The sequence below is a fragment of the Eriocheir sinensis genome, chromosome 24, assembly GCF_024679095.1.
Source record: "Eriocheir sinensis breed Jianghai 21 chromosome 24, ASM2467909v1, whole genome shotgun sequence".
NCBI classification, from domain to species: domain Eukaryota; kingdom Metazoa; phylum Arthropoda; class Malacostraca; order Decapoda; family Varunidae; genus Eriocheir; species Eriocheir sinensis.
Window position 1 is genome coordinate 7,855,677 of NC_066532.1, and position 24,329 is coordinate 7,880,005.

Here is a 24,329-nt window from a genome sequence, read left to right on the forward strand (position 1 = left end):
AGTCACTCAATCAACCAATCAACAAATGAGTTAGTCGGTTAATTAAGCAGTCCCTCAGCTAGTCAGCCAATTATTTAACCAGCCGTCGGTGAGTTATAATGACCAGATACTCTAATAAGACTTGAAAGACCTTGAGCCACAGGGTACCGTTTGGCTCGGCACTGGAGTGACTGTCTGCCGTTTCGGGAGCCCGAGTTCGAAGACTGAACGGATTCATTGTGTAAAGACTTTTTTTTACTGAGCAGATCAATTTTTCATGTGCATCAAGAAGTTGTAAATGTAAAACACCCCCTCAACAAAATCAATGACCAATTCGTTGAAAAAATGGTATTTTAATATATTTATCAGTCGGTCAGGTTAGTCACTCATTCAAGTAAGCAATCGAACAATCAGTCAATCCTTTTTAAATGTCATTTTCTTTAGGTTGAGATGGCGGGAATGGCGGTGGCGGAGGAGACTGGGCTAACCTACCGCCTCAACGATACCGTCAACTTCGACATCGACAGCACGGGCGTCATCTATACTCTTCGCCCCCTGGATCACGAGGGTTCTAACGGCCACTACAGCTTGCAGGTCACAGCCACGGAGCAGGGTGAGTAGGTATACTTAGGCTGAGAGAAAGAGAAAAGATGAGTATGTAACGGCAGTGAAGTCCGAAAGAAGAAGGTATGTAGAGGTAGTGGGATGGGAGAGAAATGGAGGTCGTTGATGTTAAAGAAATAAAACAGCGTTTATGGCTCTTGTGTGAAGAGAAGTGTGTAATTGTAGTGTGAAAGGAGAAAGGGAGTGCATAGAGGCAGTGTGATAGAGGGGAATGGGGCAGCGTGCAGAAATAGTTTTAAAGAAGGAAAGAAATGTAGGGGTAATATGAAATAAAAGATGATTCGCGAAATTACTATGGGTTCAGGAGGCCATGTTTCATCCTAGGATAAGGATGACGATTTGGCAATTCATGTTTCAGACTTTGCCCTATTTTCAATATAATTTATTAAAAAGATATGGGTAACTCATGCACTTTAAGAGGTGTTCAAGGATAAAGCCCGGGATATGAAGCGCTTCCTTTCCTACAGGAACTCCAGGTCCATAGGCCTTCTGAGGATTCAGACCAGAAATGGCATAGAAAAACACCATTCTTAAGAATTTTAGTAACAGACATAGTAAAGTCAGAATGAGAACCTAAGAGGAATATACCCTGAATCGTCTAGAGTGGAGTTAGCAGGCATGTGCTGTGATCGATCACTATTCCTTATTACCATCATTCATAGCCCTATTCCGCCGAGTATTGTATTACACTACCTTGATGTAACGTACAGTCGCGATATGAAGTGATGTCGCCGTGTACGTTTATTTTCGATCACGCAAGTATCGTTATATATTTTCAAGAGTACCATTATTTTCCTGTATCTTCTTCATAACTTAAATAAATATATTTTACAAGCTAGAAAAAAAATAGAAAAGAAATATTCAATGATGTCTTACGAAGAGTTGTCGAAATATTTTGACACAAAGTGTTTTCGTTCAGCAAGGAACAAGTCAAATGAAGTCCAAATATCGACATATTACTCAAACAAAGTAAAATTATCTTTTCATCATCATTATTGACAACAATAAATCTAACATATGCACAATATATAGGACATGATAATTAGTCGATATCCTAAACTTGGATGGCGTAATTTATTTAATTTATACTCTCGTTTGATGATGACGTCATCGCCCGCGCACCATACCTATTATTCAGCCCTTGATCGAGTCACTCTTTGCCTTTCGTGGTCAACATAACGATAACAAAAGCTTACCGTGGACTTCTAATGCATGATAGTGATCAAGGGAAGATGCCCACAGCCTATAACTACCGAGGGATAGTCGGAGATGGAAAAATAAGAATAAATAGCTTCAGAATAGGCTAGTCGTGTTTTGTAACTCCAAGCTCACTCTTTGCCACCGATCGCAAACATCATTGCCTTTCTTGGTCAATATAACGGTGACAAAGCTTCATGTAGACTTCTAATGCTTGGAGGTGATCAATGGAACATGTCCACAGCTTATAAGTGCCATAGAATAATCGAGGAAGATGGGGAAATAAGAATATATGGCTTTGAAATGGAGGTGGTGGTCGTGGTGTGGGCGGGTAATCGCAGCGTTGCCAAACATTAGGCTATGGTCGAGTGTTCATGGAGGCGTCCGGAATTTTGATAGTTCAGATATGGCAACTCTACCTATGAAGGCATTCTTCATTCATCATCATTACTGAGCAATGTTACTACATATTCCAGTGCCCATGCTTATGATAAGAAGCCATCATAGTGAATAAAAGGTGTTAATGTGAAACTATATTATTTGATCGTTTCTTAATCAATAAAACGCAAAATAATGACAGTAACTGTCCATTCGCTTCGTGTCATACTGTGCGTGTGTATCGCAACTGTATTAATAACTGCTGAAGACAGTTCATGGAATGACCCAGAAGAATATATATATATATATATATATATATATATATATATATATATATATATATATATATATATATATATATATATATATATATATATCGCCTAAATCTGAACGACGTATAACAACTGTTTTGCAAAGATAAGCACACGACGTGAGCTAAATCATTTCAAGTTTCAGTACTGAAGACAACACATGACATTCGCAGTCGCATTTTTTAAAACAAATGAATATATAATTGTAATTATTCAGGTACTACTATGTAATTTTACCGTGTTTTACATCACAACGTATTATAGATTATCATTAAAAGGGAACATTATAACATGAGCAATAAATACACATCACTTCCGTTACCTTTAAATGCTCCCGTACGAAACATTCTGAAAGCGGCGACATCACTTCATATCGGGACTGTACGTTTGTATTTTTTATCGCTATAGTGCTGCGCCCTAGATAGTCATCTCATTGTCACTATATTAATTTTCTATTTCGAAACTACTTTTTGCCTTTAGCATATATGTTTTTTTTTATTATATCATTGTTAGTATGCATGTGCTCACCACAACGAATATTATGTATTTATTACTGTCATATTATGAATATTTTTTTATTGTCTAATCTAAAAGTTTAATATACATATTTCTGTTCTGCTCCACACTAGTATCCATAAATAACTTTCTTCTTTCATTCGTTGTATTTTTTTCCATCTTAGTTTTTCGTTTATATTTTATATGTGCTTTTCTCTTTGACATGTACGCAAATTGTGTGCACCTGACTCATTCTCATGACGGTGGTGGTGGTGGTGGTGGCGATGCGACTGCAGGAGGACGGCCAAGACACTCCGCTTTGGTGAGCCTCCAGGTGACAGACGCTCCTGAGCCGCCGCGCTTCGACTCCAAGCATTATCAGTTCACCGTGTCCGAGTTCGCGAGAGAAGGTAAGAGTCTCTTTTTAAGGTGGCAAAAAAATGGAGACTTGGAGAAGGAACTGTGCATAAAGCGCGGACCCATTCAAGGTTCAGGGAAGAGTGAGGGGTAAATGCTCATTCAAGATCAGCTAGGTGTCTGGTAATAAGCGGCAAAAAAGATAAAGGCACACGCTGTGAAAAGGTGTTATTCATCTTAGACTCATTAGGGTATAAACGCTTTCGTATATGGTAAGAGGAAAACACTGATAGGGGCCAGGGAAATACTATCCATATCAGAGCCTATGACATACCGTTTTTCGCAAATATCTTTCAAACGAAGACTCGGATCAGCATGGTGCTTTGGCACAGATTGTTTCACACACTCCGCTACTTTTTGACGCTATTATGCATTGCCAGATGCGGTTAATTATGGCATTTACTCTTAACTATGATGGCAAAAACCTGTGTGAGCCACTTACACATTCGAACAGGTGAGGCGCGACGTATTTGTGACGTGTATCCATCAACTACCTCCGCTCCTGGGTTTAACTACTTCCATCCCTCCCTTTCCTTCTCTCCTACCCTTCTCCTTCTCCCCCACATTCTCTCTTTCCCCTCGCCCTCTTTCTCCCCCATACCTCCCTTTACCCATCTCTCTCTCTCTCTCTCTCTCTCTCTCTCTCTCTCTGATTAGTGTAGATTCACTTAGGTTTAAGGACAGACCACCTAGGCTGGACCATGGGGTCTGTGTGGTCTGATTTTTTTATGTAAATCTCTCTCTCTCTCTCTCTCTCTCTCTCTCTCTCTCTCTCTCTCTCTCTCTCTCTCTCTCTCGGTGTACAAGAGAAGTGAGGCTATGCACACATACGACTTGTCTATAATGGCGGATAACTCGAAAGTATATGCTAAGTAGGGTAGGGTGATTTATGCACACGACCCTGATTTCTGTTCCAGCGTAACTGGATGTTGCTTAAGTGCTGTATGAGGTTTATTTGGCAATTATACAATCATTGAAAGTCGTACGAGCATGTGAACCTCCTTCCCACAGGCTACATTGAGCGTATGATGGGATGAAGTACGTAGATGACGCTTGATCATTTATTGGAAATCGCAAAAGTAATAAGGGTGGAATTGAAGCGATAATTCATTGCAGAGTAAAAACGGGAATCGAAATTGGAGAAATATACGAATAATTTATTCTGATGTTAGGAAAAGATTGCCATACGATATGGGTTCTTGTAGACATGTTAAAAAGTCATAGCACACAAAAACAGACAGCGAGTATATGATGGGTGGATTAAAAATGTAAATAGCTGACCACATGTTACTTTAAATTCATCACCATCGACAAACAGGTCATCCTCGTCATCACTGTTGATGCTGATGCAGATGGCATACAATTTATATTTATCTGCCAATAATTCAAGTCATACGTGTGCATGGATTCATATCTCGTGTACAGCGCAAGTGGAAGAGAGAGAGAGAGAGAGAGAGAGAGAGAGAGAGAGAGAGAGAGAGAGAGAGAGAGAGAGAGAGAGAGAGAGAGAGGTGGGGGAAGGGAGGAGGGGGAGGGGAGAGAGGGAATCTTCGTACTATACCCTTGATTAAAAAATATAAAAAAAATGCGGGGGAAAAGGAGGAGGGTCGGAGGGAGGGAAAGGGAGGGATGGAAGTAGGGAAAGCCAGGAGTGGAGGTAGTTGGTGGATACACGTCACAAATACGTCACGCCTCACCTGTTCGAATTTATAAGTGGCTCACGCAGGTTTTGCCATAACAGTCAAGAGTAAACGCCATGATTAACCACATCTGGCAATGCAAAATAGCGTAAAAAATTAGTGGAGTGTGTGAAACAATCTGTGCCAAAGCACCATGCTGATCCGAGTCTTCGTTTGAAAGATATTTGCGAAAAACGATATGTCATAGGCTCTGATATGGATAGTAGGAACCAATGAGGAAGATCTTAAAGGTCTGGTGGACATGAGCATTACGTAAGGACTTATCAAATGACAGTGAGCTCAAGACATTTTATATACGTAAATACCTCAAATGATACTTCTAAATGTTTGTTATACAGCAAAAGAGGCAAGTCAAGGACGTGAAAAGATACAAAGGATGCCATCTATTGCGCTGTTCCCGCACTCAGAGGTCAATAAGAGTAGCCTAGAGAGAGGGTCGAATTCGGATGTGATGATTTAAAAAAATATAGTCGTTATATTTTTTTGTAGTAAAGGAAGCCGCTCAAGGGCAAACTCAAGCAATGAAAAAGTCCGCTTTTCGCTGCTCCTATAAAAAAGAAAATAGAAGAGAGTGGAAAAAAGAAAGGGTCACTTTCGAATGGATACTTGATACTCCCCTCTTTAAAAAGTAAAAGTCTTATGCAGGAGGAAATATAAAAGAAAGAAGGCTATTCCAGAGTTTACCAGCGAAAAGGATAAAAGAATGAAGATGCTCTTTAACTCTTGCATATGGAATTTGATATAAGAGGGGTGGGGTGCATAGCATGTTGAGTAAAAATTGGTGTGCAGCGGGGCCGCGTGAGGGCAGGAGGCATGTAGTTACCAACTTCAGAAATACCGACAGAAGATAGAAAGAGATACAACACTGCGACTAAATTTATGAGGTCGATGATTGCCAGTAATAGGTGGGGAGTTGGTGAGACGAGGATCCTTTGATTCCACACCAAAAGGGCTGTATGTGTGGAGCCGCCACACATAGTCCGTACGAGGGTGGACAAGGCCTTGTTACCATTGCATTTAGTCGCCCGAAATCATTTTCTGGAGAAATTCATTACGCTTCGATTTTTCTGCCTAGGAATACTCTTATTGATGGCAACGATCCACAATCATGAAGCTTTGGAATACTTTTTCCCTCTCTTTTAGGTATCAAGAAATCTACTACATTTCATTATCTGCACATGTTAATATAATTATAATGTAACGCAGTAATGAATAGTATATTGAGAAACAGACCAGGTAATAAAAAGTTGCTTTCAGCCACAGCCCTCACGATTCATTTACATTCGAGGTTAATTTTGTCGTGCAAAAGGTTTGTCAGAAACTGTAAAGGTCAGTCCACAAAACATATTTAAATAAATGACTTAAGTATATTATTTAATTCTAACTAAGGCAAAAGTTTATTAATAGTTTTACCATTAGAAAGTTTAATATAGTTTTCTAAGGAAAAATGATTTTAATTCGATAACATTACTTCCCAGTTGTGAATGAAATTTATTAAGTAAACATATGACGAGTATGGAGGGAAAAAACAATAAAACTCGTTGGACGCACCCCCCAAAACCCTCCCTTCATTATTATTTTTTCTATTTTTACTGTGTATGTGTCCGCGTGCCAGTTTTTCTCCCCAATTCGGTAAAAAGAAAGGCTCTCGTACCCCTTTTATATTCAGGCAATTTTATTAGTTTTTCGAGTTGTGAGGGGAAGTAATGACCGTTTCCTTTTTATACATTGTTTTTTTTCCACCCTTGCTTCCCCCACCGCCCTAAGGGAAGGTGGGGCGAGCAAGAGCGATATTATACTTTTTATTTTTATTTTCTTCACTCAGGTGGCTACGTGGGCACCGTAAGGGCGAGAGACGATGACGGTGACCTTGAGCGTTACTTCCTTCACGGGGCTGAGAAGAAGACGGTGAGTATGTGTGTGTGTGTGTGTGTGTGTGTGTGTGTGTGTGTGTGTGTGTGAGAAAGGTGTTTTTCGATGGTTGTCATTCAGCATGATCTGATCACACGTTGGACTCGCGATCGCCAGCCCGGGTCCCTCTATGGGAGTGATTCTCAACCAGAGGTAAATTTACCTCCTGAGGGTATAAAATGACATGACATGGGGTAAATGATTGTATTCATTGTGTTTTACTACTGAACTGTCAGAAATGAAAAAAAGATGATCTAACAAATGATGAACTGATCCTCTGCTAATATTAGAAAAAAAAAATGAAAAAGGTTGGCGTTAAATTATGGTTAAAACTCAGATTCATTTCCACTTCTTAATCAGCGTGCCGATCACTACATTCCTATGTCTACATATTTATTTGCATCAGGGTTCTCATCTATTGTAGCAGTGATGACAAATGCCAGGAACCGCCTGAAAGTCGATGACGATATGAGAGTAGCGTTGTCATCATCAGCTCAAATAAATAATCTGTTTGACTCAGCGAATCAACCGTGTTTGCACTGATAATAGTTCTGTTTTTTTTTTCTAATTTATTTTTTATGTGATATGAATGGACCGTATAATTCCTTTCTCTATCAAAGTATATTACTATATTTTGTACAAAAGCTAAATAATAAATGTTTTCTTATCTTCTTAGTTTGCTGTGCCCTTTTGATGGCTATGCAATTTTTGTATGGGAGGAAGAGGGGTTTATGGTGAAATAAATCAGGCCGCAGGGGAAATGATGAAGGAAAGGTTGAGAATCCCTGCTCTATGGGGTTACCTCTTTACGGCGTTACGTCAACGAGCATTATTCTAACGCCGGTTGACGAGTTGGAAACACGAATTAATGTAGTTCGGACCTTTATGATAACGCAGGCAGGCGAGGCCTTTTCCCTGACGTAGCGTGATTTTTGAAACTTCAAAGAATTGTTGCGTCAGCTCACGTCAGCCCCATGTCGAGTATTTGGCATTGTGTTGACGCGCCTGACGAGTCTATGGCGCGACTTGACGCTGCCTCATGAGGCTCTGACGTAGACATATCAAAGACAAGTTAACCCGCGTCAGAGTCCTGTTGACACCACGTTGGCGCCCTGTCACCCTTCTTAGCGCCGCGCTATCTCGCATCAGGGGCAAAACAGGGTCAGGAGTACTTGCCAAAGCCACGTCAGGATCTCGTCAATACTTGTTAATGACTCTTCAATATTCCCTACCGGCTCGTCATATACCGTATTATGTCATTTGGACTTTCTCAGCAGTTACGTGGCTTTGTCTTATATATAAATTGTGTTTTTGCCACGTACATCCGTGTTTCTGATTTGATTGAACACACTGATCACTTTTTCGAGGTACTCAGATACAGTAGCTTCACATGTTTGTGATATTGTCTAATTGATGCTGTTGTATGCCACCCTGAAGCTAAAGATCAAGCTTCTGTAGGATTCTCCCGTTACCTAGAACTTCAGGGATATCACCACGTGCAGCTCAGGGTTCAAAACATTCCAGAAGAAAGTATCCTGCTTCTCAGTCCTTGATCCCATTCCTATTGTATTTCTCAGGATGAGTAGGCTTATTTTTTTTATTACGTCCTAGCATATAGCGCCGGTAGGATTTCTTGTTTGGGCCTGGTGGTTGGCCCAAGCCTGTCATGGCGCAGGCAAGTGTTTATAGAGGCGCCATCTATTCTTGACTCATGCTGCCCCCTGGAGCTCATTCTCGAGTTCACTTGGACAGTTCCTCTAGACGTCTCGAGTCTGGGTGGGTTGATGACTGGTCTTCAGGATAGCATATGGGTAGTCTTAGGGGGTAGCGGGAGATTCGAACCCTCATCATCCAGAACGCGGCAAACACGGGACCGGCACGCTAACCACTCAGCCACAACCTTCACTGCTTTATTCATAAAGTCGTGATAGTGCCCATTCAGGGCTGTTGCAAATCCATTTCCTGACTATTAAAGTACTTTTCTTGGGCTTCTGCAATCTTCTCTTGTTTATAAGAACAGCTTTAGCAGCCCTATTCATGGCTTGTTGATACTTTAGGAAGGCAATCCTCAGGTTACCATTTCTGTAGCTGACCATCTTTGTGGACGACCTGATCAGGTTGAAATCCTAAATACATTGGAGGCTTAGTAGTAAGTTATGACGTGGCCATTTTTTACTTAGACTGGCGTGGCTCTGCCGGATGACGCAATTTTAACGTGAGTTGACGTGTATTGACATCTTGAGGATGCTCTGCAGTGGTGCTAACGTGGTCTGACGTGATGCTAAGACAGGCTGACGGGACAAGTGGCGTGGAAGTGTTGTGACCATGACATGGATTTGTCTTCGTCTTACATATATCGTTGAAAGTGATGGCAAGTTCTGCATTTATGATTTTCTTCAAGGTATTTTCTTTATACCTAATTAGTGTCCTAAATTCTCTCTCTATAGAAGAGATGGTTTCGCCGTAGCTAACCATGTTCGCTAGATCCGGTTTTCGGGTCTCTTGACCCTTCTTCAGTAGCTGGTATGTTCTCGGTGGTAAGGGTGAGAATGATGCCGGGCCGTGCTGTGCTGTGAAGTTTTGAGGGGCAAGATCCCTCGCGGGTTGTATGCCTTAGGATGGCCCGCCTCTTGCTTGACGACTGTCTCTAGCAAATGAGTAGTTCTCTGTGCTGATCAAACCTCCGACACTTCAAAGGGTATCGGGGGAATCGATGGCGATGTGCTGCACTCAGGGCGACGAGGATCATCGTGATGATCGGGTCCTCGTAGTCGGCTTGCGGCCGTAGGTAGATGTACTCCTGCCCCAGCCGCACCAGGGCGTTGCAGTACTCCAGCAGCTCTCGTCGGTTCAACGTCACCGACTGGGCGTAGTACCGGTCCCACTCTTCACGGCGATCGCTGCGGCAGATGTAGGTCGGCTCGGGGCCACCTGTCTTGGCGTCTTTGGTGGTCGTGGACGCCGTCTGGGTGCCTTCGGTCGCGGTCGCTGGGGACGTCTGACTGGCCTGCGTCCTGTTCTGTGGCGTCGTCTGGGCCGCCGCATCCTCGGTGGGCGTAGGTGCGGTTTGGCAGGCCCGTCCTTTCTTCTTGCGGCATGTCTGAGTGGCGGCTTCTTCTCGTCGTGATGTCGGTGCAGGTGGGCTGGCAGGTGCTGGTGTTGCTGTCGGTTGGCTGGCGGGTGCTGGTGCGGTGACCACCACGTCCATCCTTGGGCTGGGAGAGGGTGAGGGAAAACAGCCTGGTTCTTGAGGGGCAAGGTGTCTATAGCACCCGAGGGCCGAGGGGGGAGCCTCCTCAGCCGTTCGGGGCAGCCCTTGAACCAGGCGTGGTGTCTCCCGCCACAGTTCGGACATCGTGCAGCCCGGTTGGTTCCGGTCCTCAGTGTCTCGATACACTTCGAGGAGGGATGTTTCCCGCTGCACACGCCGCAGAGAGCAGAGAGCGATCTGTTCTGTTCTGTAAAGATTTACCCCCTTAATAGGGCCTTTGCTCAAAGGCGGCCCTGAAAGGGGGGGCGGGCAATTCAAGTCCCGGCGGGTGTAGGGACGCCTCCGCCGCCGCCACAGCCACGGGTAACAGCCGGCGAGCAGCAACGGAGGCACGGGCCCTCCGGGTAGGCGCCCAGAAGCAGCCCGTAGCCCGGTACACGGGCGAGCAGCCGACCAGTCGACTTGACTGCAGCGGGGGGGCCCAAAGCGAGGATGACCACGCGGGTCAACCTCTCCGCCGCAGAAGTGACACCCGGCTGCTCGCCCACGGAATGCTGGCGTTCCACTGCAGAGAGCATTCTTTCTTCTTCATACGATTTACCCCTTAAAAAGGGGGACAGGGCCTTTGCACAAAGGCGGCCCTGTAAGGGGGGGCGGGCAATTAAAGTCCCGGCGGGTGTAGGGACGCCTCCGCCGCCGCCACAGCCACGGATAACAGCCGGCGAGCAGCGACGGAGGCACGGGCCTTCCGGGCAGGCGCCCAGAAGCAGCCCGTAGCGGTACACGGGCGAGCAGCCGACTAGTCGACTTGACTGCGGATGGGGGGGCCCAAAGCGAGGATGTCCAAGCGGGTCTACCTCGCCGCCGCAGAAGGGCCACCCGGCTGCTCGCCCGAGGAGTGCTGGCGTTCCACTGCAGAGAGCGTCGTCGTCGTAAAAGATTTACCCCCTAAATAGGGGGACAGGCCCTTTTCGCAAAGGCGGCCCTGTAACGGGGGGCGGGCAATTTAAGACCCGGCGGGTGTAGGGACGCCTCCGCCGCCGCCACAGCCACGGGTAACAGCCGGCGAGCAGCGACGGAGGCACAGGCCCTCTGGGCAGGCGCCCAGAAGCAGCCCGTAGCGGTACACGTGCGAGCAGCCGACTAGTCAACTTGACTGCGGAGGGGTGGCCCAAAGCGAGGATGACCACGCGGGTCCACCTCGCCCCCGCAGAAGGGCCACCCGCCTGCTCGCCCGAGGAGTGCTGGCGTTCCACTAGGCAGAGTACGTGGTGGTGGTGGTGGTGAAGGATTTACCCCCTAAAAAGGGGGAACGGGCCTTTGTCGGTGCGACGGCCCGTCGCAGGGGGGAACCCGCCGCTGGCGTGCGGCGGGTGTGGGGAAGCCTCCGCCGCCGCCACAGCCACGGATAGAAGCCGGCGAGCAGCGACGGAGGCACGGGCCCTCCGAGCAGGCGCTCAGGAGCAGCCTGTAGCTGAGCCGAGCGAGCAACTCAGCAGTCTATAGGTGGCCCAGAGGCCGGGAGAGTTGCTCGCTCAACGAGTGCTGGCGGTCCACTGTGCAGAGTACGTTCGGTAGGGATTTACCCCCTAAAAAGGGGGAACGGGCCTTTGTCCATGGACGGCCCGTCGCAGGGGGGAACCCGCCGCTGGCGTGCGGCGGGTGTGGGGTCTGGCTGGGTTGCCTTTATACCCCGCTGCCGCTTGTCGAGGTGCTCAGCCTCGCGCTACGGCGACGCTGATTGGCTGTCTCGCTTGCTGTCTCTGCGCTTCCAGTCTTGGTAGCCAGCCTCGCACTACGTCGACGCTGATTGGTTGGTTCAGTTGTTGCTTTCCTTCCGTCTTCTTGTGTAACCGTTTTTTTTTTTTTTTTTTTTACAGCAAAGGAGACAGTTCAAGGGCACACAAAAAGCAAACATTAATAAAAAAAGCCCGCTACTCACTGCTCCTAAAAAGAATCCAAAGAGGTGGCCGAAAGATAGGTCAGTTTCGGGAGGAGAGGTGTCCTGATACCCTCCTCTTGAAAGAGTTTAAGTCGTAGGCAGGAGGAAATACAGATGAAGGAAGAGTGTTCCAGAGTTTACCAGCGTGAGGGATGAAAGAGTGAAGATGCTGGTTAACTCTTGCATAAGGGGTTTGGACAGTATAGGGATGAGCATGAGTAGAAAGTCGAGTGCAGCGGGGCCGGGGGGGGAGGCATGCAGTTAGCAAGTTCAGAAGAGCAGTCAGCGTGGAAATATCGATAGAAGATAGAAAGAGAGGCAACATTGCGGCGGAATTTAAGAGGTAGAAGACTATCAGTATGAGGAGGAGAGCTGATGAGACGAAGAGCCTTAGCCTCCACTCTGTCCAGAAGAGCTGTGTGAGTGGAGCCCCCACACATGAGATGCATACTCCATACGAGGGCGGACAAGGCCCTGTATATGGACAGCAACTGTGCAGGGAGAAGAACTGGCGGAGACGGTACAGAACGCCCAGCCTCGAGGAAGCTGATTTAGTAAGAGATGAGATATGAAGTTTCCAGTTGAGATTTTGAGTTAAGGATAGACCGAGAATGTTTAGTGTTGAGGAAGGTGATAGCTGGGTGTTGTCAAAGAATAGGGGATAGTTGTTTGGAAGATTGTGTCGAGTGGATAGGTGGAGAAACTGTGTTTTTGAGGCGTTGAAGGACACCAGGTTCTTCTTGCCCCAATCGGAAATAATAGTAAGGTCTGAGGCTAAGCGTTCTGCAGCCTCCAGCCTTGAGTCGTTAAGTTCCTGAAGGGTGGGTCTTCTATTAAAAGAAGTTGAATAATGCAGAGTGGAATCATCGGCGTAGGAATGGATAGGACAGTTCGTTTTGGAAAGAAGATCATCAATGAACAACAGAAAAAGAGTGGGAGATAGGACAGAACCCTGTGGGACACCACTGTTAATAGATTTAGGGGAAGAACAGTGACCGTCTACCACGGCAGAAATAGAACGGTCAGAAAGGAAACTGGAGATAAAGGTACAGAGAGAAGTATAGAAACCGTAGGAGGGTAGTTTAGAAAGCAAAGATTTGTGCCAGACCCTATCAAAAGCTTTTGATATGTCCAGCGCAATAGCAAAAGTTTCACCGAAACGGCTAAGAGAGGATGACCAAGAGTCAGTTAAGAAGGATAGGATATCACCAGTAGAACGCCCCTTGCGGAACCCATACTGGCGATCAGATAGAAGGTCAGAAGTGGAAAGGTGCTTTTGAATCTTCCGGTTAAGGATTGATTCAAAAGCTTTAGATAGACAAGAAAGTAAAACAATAGGACGGTAGTTTGAGGGATTGGAGCGGTCACCCTTCTTAGGTACAGGCTGTATGAAGGCATACTTCCAGCAAGAAGGAAAGGTAGATGTTGACAGGCAGAGGCGAAAGAGTTTGACCAGGCAGGGTGACAGCACGGAGGCACAGTTTTTAAGGACAATAGGAGGCACTCCATCAGGTCCATAAGCCTTCTGAGGATTGAGGCCAGAGAGGGCATAGAAAACATCATTTTGAAGAATCTTTATAACAGGCATAAAGGAGTCAGAGGGAGGATGAGTAGGAGGAATATGCCCAGAATCGTCCAGAGTGGAGTTTTTAGAAAAAGTTTGAGAGAAGAGTTCAGCCTTAGAGATAGATGAGACGGCGGAGTTGCCGTCAGGACTGAGGAGTGGAGGGAAAGATGAAGAAGTGAAGTTGGAGGAGATGTTTTTGGCTAGATGCCAGAAGTCACGGGAAGAGTTAGAGAAAGCAAGGTTTTGACATTTTCTATTAATGAAAGAATTTTTGGTTAGTCGGAGAATAGATTTGGCACGATTTCGGGCAGAAATGTAAAGTTCATAATTAGCATTAGTTTGAAGACTCTGGTACCTTTTGTGACAGCACGAGAACAAGCGTGATTAAACCAAGGCTTTTTAGCGTGAGGAGTAGAGAAAGAACAAGGAATGTATGCCTCCATTCCAGAGACAATCACCTCTGTGATGCGCTGAGCACACACAGAGGGGTCTCTATCCTGGAAGCAATAATCATTCCACGGGAAATCGGAAAAGTACATCCTCAGGTCGTCCCACCGAGCTGAAGCAAAATGCCAGAAGCATCGCCTCTTCGGTGGGTCCAGAGGGTGTCCAGGAGCGATAGGACAGGATGCAGAAATAAGATTGTGATCGGAGGAGCCCAACGGAGAGAACAGTTTGACAGAATAAGCAGAAGGTTTTGAGGTAAGGAAGAGGTCTAGAATGTTGGGCCGATCTCCAAGACGGTCGGGAATACGTGTAGGGTGCTAGATCAACTGCTCTAGGTCGTTAAGGATGGCAAAGTTGTAGGCTTGTTCACCAGGATGGTCAGTGAAAGAGGATGAAAGCCAAAGCTGGTGGTGAACATTGAAATCTCCTAGGATGGAGATTTCAGCGAAGGGAGAGTGGGTCAAGATGTGCTCCACTTTAGAATTCAAATAGTCAAAGAATTTTACATAGTTGGTAGAGTTAGGTGAGAGATAAACAGCACAGATGTATTTAGTAATAGAATGACAGTGAAGTCTTAACCAGATGGTGGAAAATTCAGAAGAGTCAAGGTCGTGGGCACGAGAGCAAGTGATGTCGTTGCGCACGTAGGCGCAACATACAGCTTTGGATTGAAATTTAGGATAGAGATAGTAGGAGGGAACAGAGTAGAGATTGCTGTCTGTAGCCTCAGAAACCTGTGTTTCGGTAAGGAAGAGAAGGTGAGGTTTAGAGGAGGAGAGATGATGTTCCACAGAATGAAAATTAGAGCGAAGACCGCGAATGTTGCAGAAATTGAGAAGAAAGAGGTTCGAGGAGTTATCAAGACACCTCTCGGGTCGGCAGCTAGAAGGGGAGTCCTCCCTGGGGGAATTTGTGGCCCCCCCCCCAGGCGGGGACTCCGAGGCTAGGTGTATGTGCGCCATTTTGAAATTTTGATTTTGGGAAAAGGTGTATATGTTGTGTGAATGTAGTGTGGTGTGGATAAAGAGAGGATCTGTCTTTAGAGAGCATGCTGAACTACTCTCCGGTGTTGGTGAGACAATAGGGAAACGGTTAGTGAGGACATGGGAAGGGTCTTTGGAGGGCTTCAGCTCCCTTCTCACCTCCCATATATACCTCACCGGGAGTGGCTTGCGCCCGTTCGGTAGGTGTCTTCCTACCTACTCCAGCCAATGACTGCTCTGTTTGTATCTTTTCATACTCGGTAATGCTGGGAGGTCTTCGGATTGGATGTTCAACTTTGGGTTCTGTTCTTTTATGTAGAGAGTTTCTAGTATATGAAAACGTCTTGCATCAGGGCATAGGTTTATGACTTCCGTATTTTCTTCTAGGATATTTCTTGTTATAGCGATGTCATGCTCTTCATGTAGGTGATTTTTAGGGGCGCCTGAGGTTAAATGTATAGTCAATCGGCGAGGGAACTTCGTTGTAGTCATGCCGATATAAGTTATAGATAGGACTTAGCAGTTTCCTTGATTGCAGGTGAACCTATACACGACATGCGACTTCTGTTTAGCTTCTCTCTTGATGTCCGGGCTGTTCTTCAGGAGGAGGTGGCTCGTTTTCTTATTCTTGTAGTATATCTGCAGTTTTAATTTTCTTTCGGGGTCTGTAGGTTTGACATTGTTGTTGACTATACTTGTTATTATCCTCTCGTCTTCTTGATGTGCCGAGGAATAGAAGGAACGGTTGAAGATGATTATGTCGTTCTTCTCTGCAGGTGCTTTGTTGTTGTTGTCGTACCAGCGGTCGATGATCTTCTTGGTCTGCCGGGTGATGTCTTTTTCTCTAAAGCCGTTGTTAACGAGTACCTGTGTTGATCTCTCTATTTCTTTGTGTACTTGCTGCCAGGTACTGCAGTGCGTTAGTGCTCTTCTGATATAGGCGCCGATGGTAGAGTCCATATATCCGTTGAGGCAATGTCCAGGGTTAGTTGCTTTGACGTAAACCTCTGTATTGAAACACTCGTCAGTTTGTTTCACGATGATATCAAGGAAAGGCATGGTACCGTCCTCGCTTCTCTCTATGGTGAAGTTAAGGCCGGAGGCTTGCTGGAGGCAATGTTTGAGTCGGTCGGCGTCGTCTTTGCTCTTCGCTTTGATAAAAATGTCGTCGATATATCTGCAGTAGATATCCGGCTTCCCTGCTTCCTTGAAGACGTCTTCTTCCACGCATCCCATGAATATATATATATATATATATATATATATATATATATATATGTTTATATATATATATATATATATATATATATATATATATATATATATATATATATATATATATATATATATATATATATATATTTTTTTTTTTTTTTTTTTTACGTTGTTGCCTATTGCGCCGGTAGGCATCTTCCCGGTGGGGCCTGATGGTCGGCCCAAGGCTTCTTCCAGGTGGGGCCTGATGGTCGGCCCAGCCCGTTCTGGCGCAGGCGAGTGTTTATAGTGGCGCCATCTTTCATTGGCTCATGCTGCCCCCCGGAACTCGTTCTTGATTCGTTTGGACGGCTTCCTCTAGAGTCCGGGTTGATGGGTGGTCTTCAGGACAGCATGTGGGTAGTTTTAAGCCACTCGGCGGTGACTGAAAAATCCGAGTGGTAGCGTGGGGATTCGAACCCGCGTCGTCCATCACGCGGTTAATGTGGGCCTAGTGCGCTACCAGTTCGGTCACCGCCTATATATATAATATATATATATATATATATATATATATATATATATATATATATATATATATATATATATATATAACCGAAACACAGATTTCTGAGGCTACTGACAGCAATATCTACTCTGTTCCCTCCTACTAATTCTATCCTAAATTTCAATCCAAAGCTGGATGTTGCGCCTACGTGCGCAACGACATCACTTACTCTCGTGCCCACGACCTTGACTCTTCAGAATTTTCCACCATCTGGCTAAGACTTCTTTGTCATTATATTACTAAATACATCTGTGCTGTTTATCTTTCACCTAACTCTACTAACTATGTAAAATTCTTTGACTACTTGAACTCTAAAGTGGAGCACATCTTGACCCACTCTCCTGCAGCTGAAAATGTTCACCACCAGCTTTGGCTTTCATCCTCTTTCACTGACCAGCCTGGTGAACACGGCTACAACTTTGCTCTCCTCAATGACCTAGTGCAGTTGGTTCAGCCATTGCCGTCTCGATATTGAGAAGGCCTGACAGCTCAAAGTATGAGTCATCCAAGTTAGGCCGAGAGTGTCCCGCGCTCTCCAACTAAAATGTTATTTTGATCTGTTTTAATGCATATCTTTGTGGAAGATATATTTTTTCTGTGATAAAAAAAAAATATATATAACATTAATATCTTATAAACATCATCAAATTAGACATAAAAAAGAAGAAATAAATAAGATATAGTATAAGGAGAGTGATAAATATTCACATAAAAAATCATATAATACATTAACAGTCGTAGCTGGGTTAGATTGATTTGTCACCGTTTCTAAACATCTCTTTTTGACATCCATAACGCTGTCGTTATATTTACTATCATTCAACAAGCCGATCCTCCATCCCTATACTAGACAACTCAGTCAGATGGTATCTGGCAACTACGTCTGCTACAACCCCGTAATAGTGGAAACTATTAACAAAAGTGCATAGAAAAGCAAAATCACGGGAAAAAAAGAAAAGAAAAACACCTAGGCTCAGGATGAAATGTATAAGTGTGCAATGTAAAGTAACTAGTGCATGGTGTGAAGTATATAAGTCTTGAGAAGGAGAATTTAAGAAGTGTTACAAAGCTTGAAAGGTCAAAATAATAATAAGAAGAAGAATGAACAAATACGTGAGCATATGCGTGGATAAGTGAAAATAAGTGACTTTATTGCAGTTAGGAAAGTTACATAATACTGAAAAGGAACGTGTGAGAATAAGTAGAAAAGAGGAACGAGAGGAGGACGACCTAAGAAGTGATACAAAGCGTTAAAGGTCAAAAGAAGAAAAAGGAGAAGAAGACGTTGCCAGATAGCAGGTTGCCTAGTATAGGGATGGAGAATCGGGTTGTTGAATATAGTAATTGTAACGAGAGTGTTTTGAATGGCAAAGAGATATTTAGAAACGATGACAAATCAAAATAATAGGAGTCTACTCTGTTACGACTGTCAATGTATTTATATGATTTTTTATGTGAATATTTCTCCCTCTCCTTTTACTATATCTTATTTATTTCCTCTTTTTTATGTCTAATTTGATGATGTTTATAAGATATTAATGTTGGGAAACCTTTATTTATCACAGAAAAAATATATTTAACACAAAAATATGCATTAAAACACACAAAAAATAACATTTTAGTTGGGGAGCGCGGGACACACTCGGCCTTACTTGGATGACTCATCGCCAAAGAATCCAGCAAACTGTCAGGCCTTCTCAATATCGAGACGGCAATGGTTCAGCACCCTACACGTACTCCCGACCGTCTTGGAGACTGGCCCAACATACTAGCCCTCTTCTTTACCTCTAACCCTTCTGCTTACTGTCAAACTGTTCTCTCCGTTGTGCTCCTCCGATCACAACCTTAGTTCTGAATCTTATCCTATCGCTCCTGTACGCCCTCTGGACCCACCGAAGAGGCGATGCTTTTGGCATTTTGCTTCAGCTCGGTAGGACGACCTGAGGATGTACTTTTCCAATTTCCCGTGAAATGATTACTGCTTCCAGAAGCGAGACCACTCTGTGTGTGCCCAGCACACACATTCCACGTACTTTCTCTACTCCTCATGCTAAAAAGCCTTGGTTTAATCACGATTGTTCTCGTGCTGTCAACGATAGAGAGGCAGCTCACATAAGGTACCAAAGCCTTCGAGCTTCCGCAAACAATGATCTTTACATTTCTGCCCGGAATCGTGCCAAATCTATTCTCCGAGTAACCAAAAACTCCTTCATTGACAGAAAATGCCAAAATCTTGTTTTTTTCTAATTTTTCCCGGGACTTTTGGCATCTAGCCAAAAACATTTTCTCCTACTTCACTTCTTCATTTTTCCCTCCTCTCTTTAGTCCTGACGGCAGCACCGCCGTCTCATCTATCTCTAAGGCTAAACTCTTCTCTCAAACTTTCTGTAAAAACTCCACTCTGGACGATTCTGGGCATATTCCTCCTACTCATCCCCCGTCTGACTCCTTTATGTCTATTATTAAGATTCTTAAGAATGATGTTTTCTATACCCTCTCTGGCCTCAATCCTCAGAAGGCTTATGGACCTGATGGTGTACCTCCAATTGTCCTTAAAAATTGTGCTTCTGTGCTGACACCCTGCCTGGTCAAACTCTTTCGCCGCTGTCTGTCAACATCTACCTTTCCTTCATTTTTTTTTTTTTTTTTCTTACAGCAAAGGAGACAGCTCAAGGGCACAAAAAAGTAAACATTAATAATAAAAAAAGCCCGCTACTCGCTGCTCCTAAAAAGAATCCAAAGAGGTGGCCGAAAGATAAGTCAGTTTCGGGAGGAGAGGTGTCCTGATACCCTCCTCTTGAAAGAGTTCAAGTCGTAGGCAGGAGGAAATACAGATGAAGGAAGATTGTTCCAGAGTTTACCAGCGTGAGGGATGAAAGAGTGAAGATGCTGGTTAACTCTTGCATAAGGGGTTTGGACAGTATAGGGATGAGCATGAGTAGAAAGTCGAGTGCAGCGGGGCCGCGGGAGGGGGGGAGGCATGCAGTTAGCAAGTTCAGAAGAGCAGTCAGCGTGGAAATATCGATAGAAGATAGAAAGAGAGGCAACATTGCGGCGGAATTTAAGAGGTAGAAGACTATCAGTATGAGGAGGAGAGCTGATGAGACGAAGAGCCTTTGCCTCCACTCTGTCCAGAAGAGCTGTGAGGGAGCCCCCACACATGAGATGCATACTCCATACGAGGGCGGACAAGGCCCCTGTATATGGACAGCAACTGTGCAGGGAGAAGAACTGGCGGAGACGGTACAGAACGCCCAGCCTCGAGGAAGCTGATTTAGTAAGAGATGAGATATGAAGTTTCCAGTTGAGATTTTGAGTTAAGGATAGACCGAGGATGTTTAGTGTTGAGGAAGGTGATAGCTGGGTGTTGTCAAAGAATAGGGGATAGTTGTTTGGAAGATTGTGTCGAGTGGATAGGTGGAGAAACTGTGTTTTGAGGCGTTGAAAACACCAGGTTCTTCTTGCCCCAATCGGAAATAATAGTAAGGTCTGAGGCTAAGCGTTCTGCAGCCTCCAGCCTTGAGTCGTTAAGTTCCTGAAGGGTGGGTCTTCTATTAAAAGAAGTTGAATAATGCAGAGTGGAATCATCGGCGTAGGAATGGATAGGACAGTTCGTTTTGGAAAGAAGATCATCAATGAACAACAGAAAAGAGTGGGAGATAGGACAGAACCCTGTGGGACACCACTGTTAATAGATTTAGGAAGAACAGTGACCGTCTACCACGGCAGAAATAGAACGGTCAGAAAGGAAACTGGAGATAAAGGTACAGAGAGAAGGATAGAAACCGTAGGAGGGTAGTTTAGAAAGCAAAGATTTGTGCCAGACCCTATCAAAAGCTTTTGATATGTCCAGCGCAATAGCAAAAGTTTCACCGAAACGGCTAAGAGAGGATGACCAAGAGTCAGTTAAGACGGCTAGGAGATCACCAGTAGAACGCCCCTTGCGGAACCCATACTGGCGATCAGATAGAAGGTCAGAAGTGGAAAGGTGCTTTTGAATCTTACGGTTAAGGATTGATTCAAAAGCTTTAGATAGACAAGAAAGTAAAGCAATAGGACGGTAGTTTGAGGGATTGGAGCGGTCACCCTTCTTAGGTACAGGCTGTGAAGGCATACTTCCAGCAAGAAGGAAAGGTAGATGTTGACAGGCAGAGGCGAAAGAGTTTGACCAGGCAGGGTGACAGCACGGAGGCACAGTTTTTAAGGACAATAGGAGGCACTCCATCAGGTCCATAAGTCTTCTGAGGATTGAGGCCAGAGAGGGCATAGAAAACATCATTTTGAAGAATCTTTATAACAGGCATAAAGGAGTCAGAGGGGGGATGAGTAGGAGGAATATGCCCAGAATCGTCCAGAGTGGAGTTTTAGAAAGTTTGAGAGACGAGTTCAGCCTTAGAGATAGATGAGACGGCAGTGTTGCTGTCAGGACTGAGGAGTGGAGGGAAAGATGAAGAAGTGAAGTTGGAGGAGATGTTTTTGGCTAGATGCCAGAAGTCACGGGAAGAGTTAGAGAAAGCAAGGTTTTGACATTTTCTATTAATGAAAGAATTTTTGGTTAGTCGGAGAATAGATTTGGCACGATTTCGGGCAGAAATGTAAAGTTCATAATTAGCATTAGTTTGAAGGCTCTGGTATCTTTTGTGAGCTACCTCTATCATTGACAGCACGAGAACAAACGTGATTAAACCAAGGCTTTTTAGCGTGAGGAGTAGAGAAAGAACGAGGAATGTATGCTCCATTCCAGAGACAATCACCTCTGTGATGCGCTGAGCACACACAGAGGGGTCTCTATCCTGGAAGCAATAATCATTCCACGGGAATCGGAAAAGTACATCCTCAGGTCGTCCCACCGAGCTGAAGCAAATGCCAGAAGCATCGCCTCTTCGGTGGGTCCAGAGGATGTACAGGAGCGATAGGACAGGATGCAGAAATAAGATTGTGATCGGAGGAGCCCAACGGAGAGAACAGTTTGACAGAATAAGCAGAAGGGTTTGAGGTAAGGAAGAGGTCTAGAATGTTGGGCCGATCTCCAAGACGGTCAGGAATACGTGTAGGGTGCTGGACCAACTGCTCTAGGTCGTTGAGGATAGCAAAGTTGTAGGCTTGTTCACCAGGATGGTCAGTGAAAGAGGATGAAAGCCAAAGCTGGTGGTGAACATTGAAATCTCCTAGGATGGAGATTTCAGCGAAGGGAGAGTGGGTCAAGATGTGCTCCACTTTAGAATTCAAATAGTCAAAGAATTTTACATAGTTGGTAGAGTTAGGTGAGAGATAAACAGCACAGATATATTTAGTAATAGAATGACAGTGAAGTCTTAACCAGATGGTGGAAAATTCAGAAGAGTCAAGGTCGTGGGCACGAGAGCAAGTGATGTCGTTGCGCACGTAGGCACAACATCCAGCTTTGGATTGAAATTTAGGATAGAGATAGTAGGAGGGAACAGAGTAGAGATTGCTGTCAGTAGCCTCAGAAACCTGTGTTTCGGTAAGGAAGAGAAGGTGAGGTTTAGAGGAGGAGAGATGATGTTCCACAGAATGAAAATTAGAGCGAAGACCGCGAATGTTGCAGAAATTGAGAAGAAAGAGGTTCGAGGAGTTATCAAGACACCTCTCGGGTCGGCAGCCAGAAGGGGAGTCCTCCCTGGGGAATTTAGGTCCCTCAGGCGGGGACTCCGAGGCATTGCTTAATTGAGCCATTTTGAATTTTGAATTTTGGAAAAAGGTGTATATGTTATGTGAATGTAGTGTGGTGTGGATAAAGAGAGGATCTGTCTTTAGAGAGCATGCTGAACTACTCTCCGGTGTTGGTGAGACAATAGGGAAACGGTTAGTGAGGACATGGGAAGGGTCTTTGGAGGGCTTCAGCTCCCTTCTCACCTCCCATATATACCTCACCGGGAGTGGCTTGCGCCCGTTCGGTAGGTGTCTTCCTACCTACTCCGGCCAATGCTGGAAGTATGCCTTCATACAGCCTGTCCTAAAGAAGGGTGATCGTTCCAATCCCTCAAACTACCGTCCTATAGCTCTACTTTCTTGTCTATCTGAAACTTTTCAATCAAACCATAACCGGAAGATTGAAAAGCACCTTTCCACTTCTGATCTTCTATCTGATCGCCTGTATGGGTTCCGCAAGGGGCGTTCACTGGTGATATCCTTGCCTTCCTAACTGACTCTTGTTCATCCTCTCTTAGCCGTTTCGGTGAAACCTTTTCTCCTGAGCTCGACATATCAAAATCCTTTGATAGGGTCTGGCACAAATCTTTGCTTTCCAAATTACCCTCCTACGGTTTCTGTCCTCTCTTTACCTTTATCTCAAGTTTCCTCTCTGACTGTTTTATTTCTGCTGTGGTAGACGGTCACTGTTCTTCCCCTAAACCTATTAATAGTGGTGTACCGCATGGTTCTGTCCTATCTCCCACTCTCTTTCTGTTGTTCATTGATGATCTTCTTTCCAAAACGAACTGTCCCATCCATTCTTACCCCGATGACTCTACTCTGCATTATTCAGCTGGAACTAAACGATTCCAGGCTGGAGGCAGCAGAACGCTTAGCCTCAGACCTTATTATTTCCGATTGGGGCAAGAAGAACCTGGTGTCCTTCAACGCCTTAAAAACACAGTTTATTCACCTATCCACTCGACACAGTCTTCCAAACAACTGTCCCCTATTCTTTGACAACACTCATCTATCACCTTCTTCAACACTAAACATCCTCGGTCTATCCTTAACTCAAAATTTCAACTGGATACTTCATATCTCTTCTCTTACTAAATCAGCTTCCTCGAGGCTGGGCGTTCTGTACCGTCTCCGCCAGTTCTTCTCCCCCGCACAGCTGCTATCCATATACAGGGGCCTTGTCCGCCCTCGTATGGAGTATGCATCTCATCATGTGGGGGGACTCCACTCACACAGCTCTCTTGGACAGAGTGAAGTCTAAGGCTCTTCGTCTCATCAGCTCTCCTCCTCTTACTGATAGTCTTCTATCTCTTATATTTCGCCGCCATGTTGCCTCTCTTTCTATCTTCTATCGATATTTTCATGCTGACTGCTCTTCTAACTGCACATCTGACATTAAACACATAGCTTATGACACACTTGTGAGACGAACACTGGAATACTGCTCCACGGTGTGGGATCTTTACACACACAGAAACATTGATAGGTTAGAACAAATCAACACCAAGGCGGCAAGGTTCATTACAAACAATTACACTCGAACGCCTGGCATCACAACACGGATCAAACAACAGATAAACATGGACCCTCTTCACATACGCAGACAAGCACACAGACTTACACTTATGTAGAAGATCACAAACACTCACATGGACATTGACCCACAAACATACCTACACAAGGCAAACAGTCAACATACTCGTAACACACACATCCATAAATACCAAAC

At 44.8% G+C, this 24,329-nt stretch overlaps 1 protein-coding gene across 1 annotated transcript in view; it reads left to right on the forward strand.

Moving 5' to 3' along the window:
* Positions 1 to 427: 427 nt before the first annotated feature.
* LOC127003098 (cadherin-24-like) overlaps positions 428 to 24,329 on the forward strand; it is an 86,753-nt gene continuing 62,851 nt past the window's right edge. Inside the window, exons 1-3 of the mRNA XM_050869511.1 lie at positions 428 to 592; positions 3,281 to 3,394; positions 6,927 to 7,009. Of these exons, the coding sequence (XP_050725468.1) occupies positions 430 to 592; positions 3,281 to 3,394; positions 6,927 to 7,009 (360 nt within the window). The 5' untranslated portion in view covers positions 428 to 429. The remainder of the gene's footprint in view (positions 593 to 3,280; positions 3,395 to 6,926; positions 7,010 to 24,329) is intronic.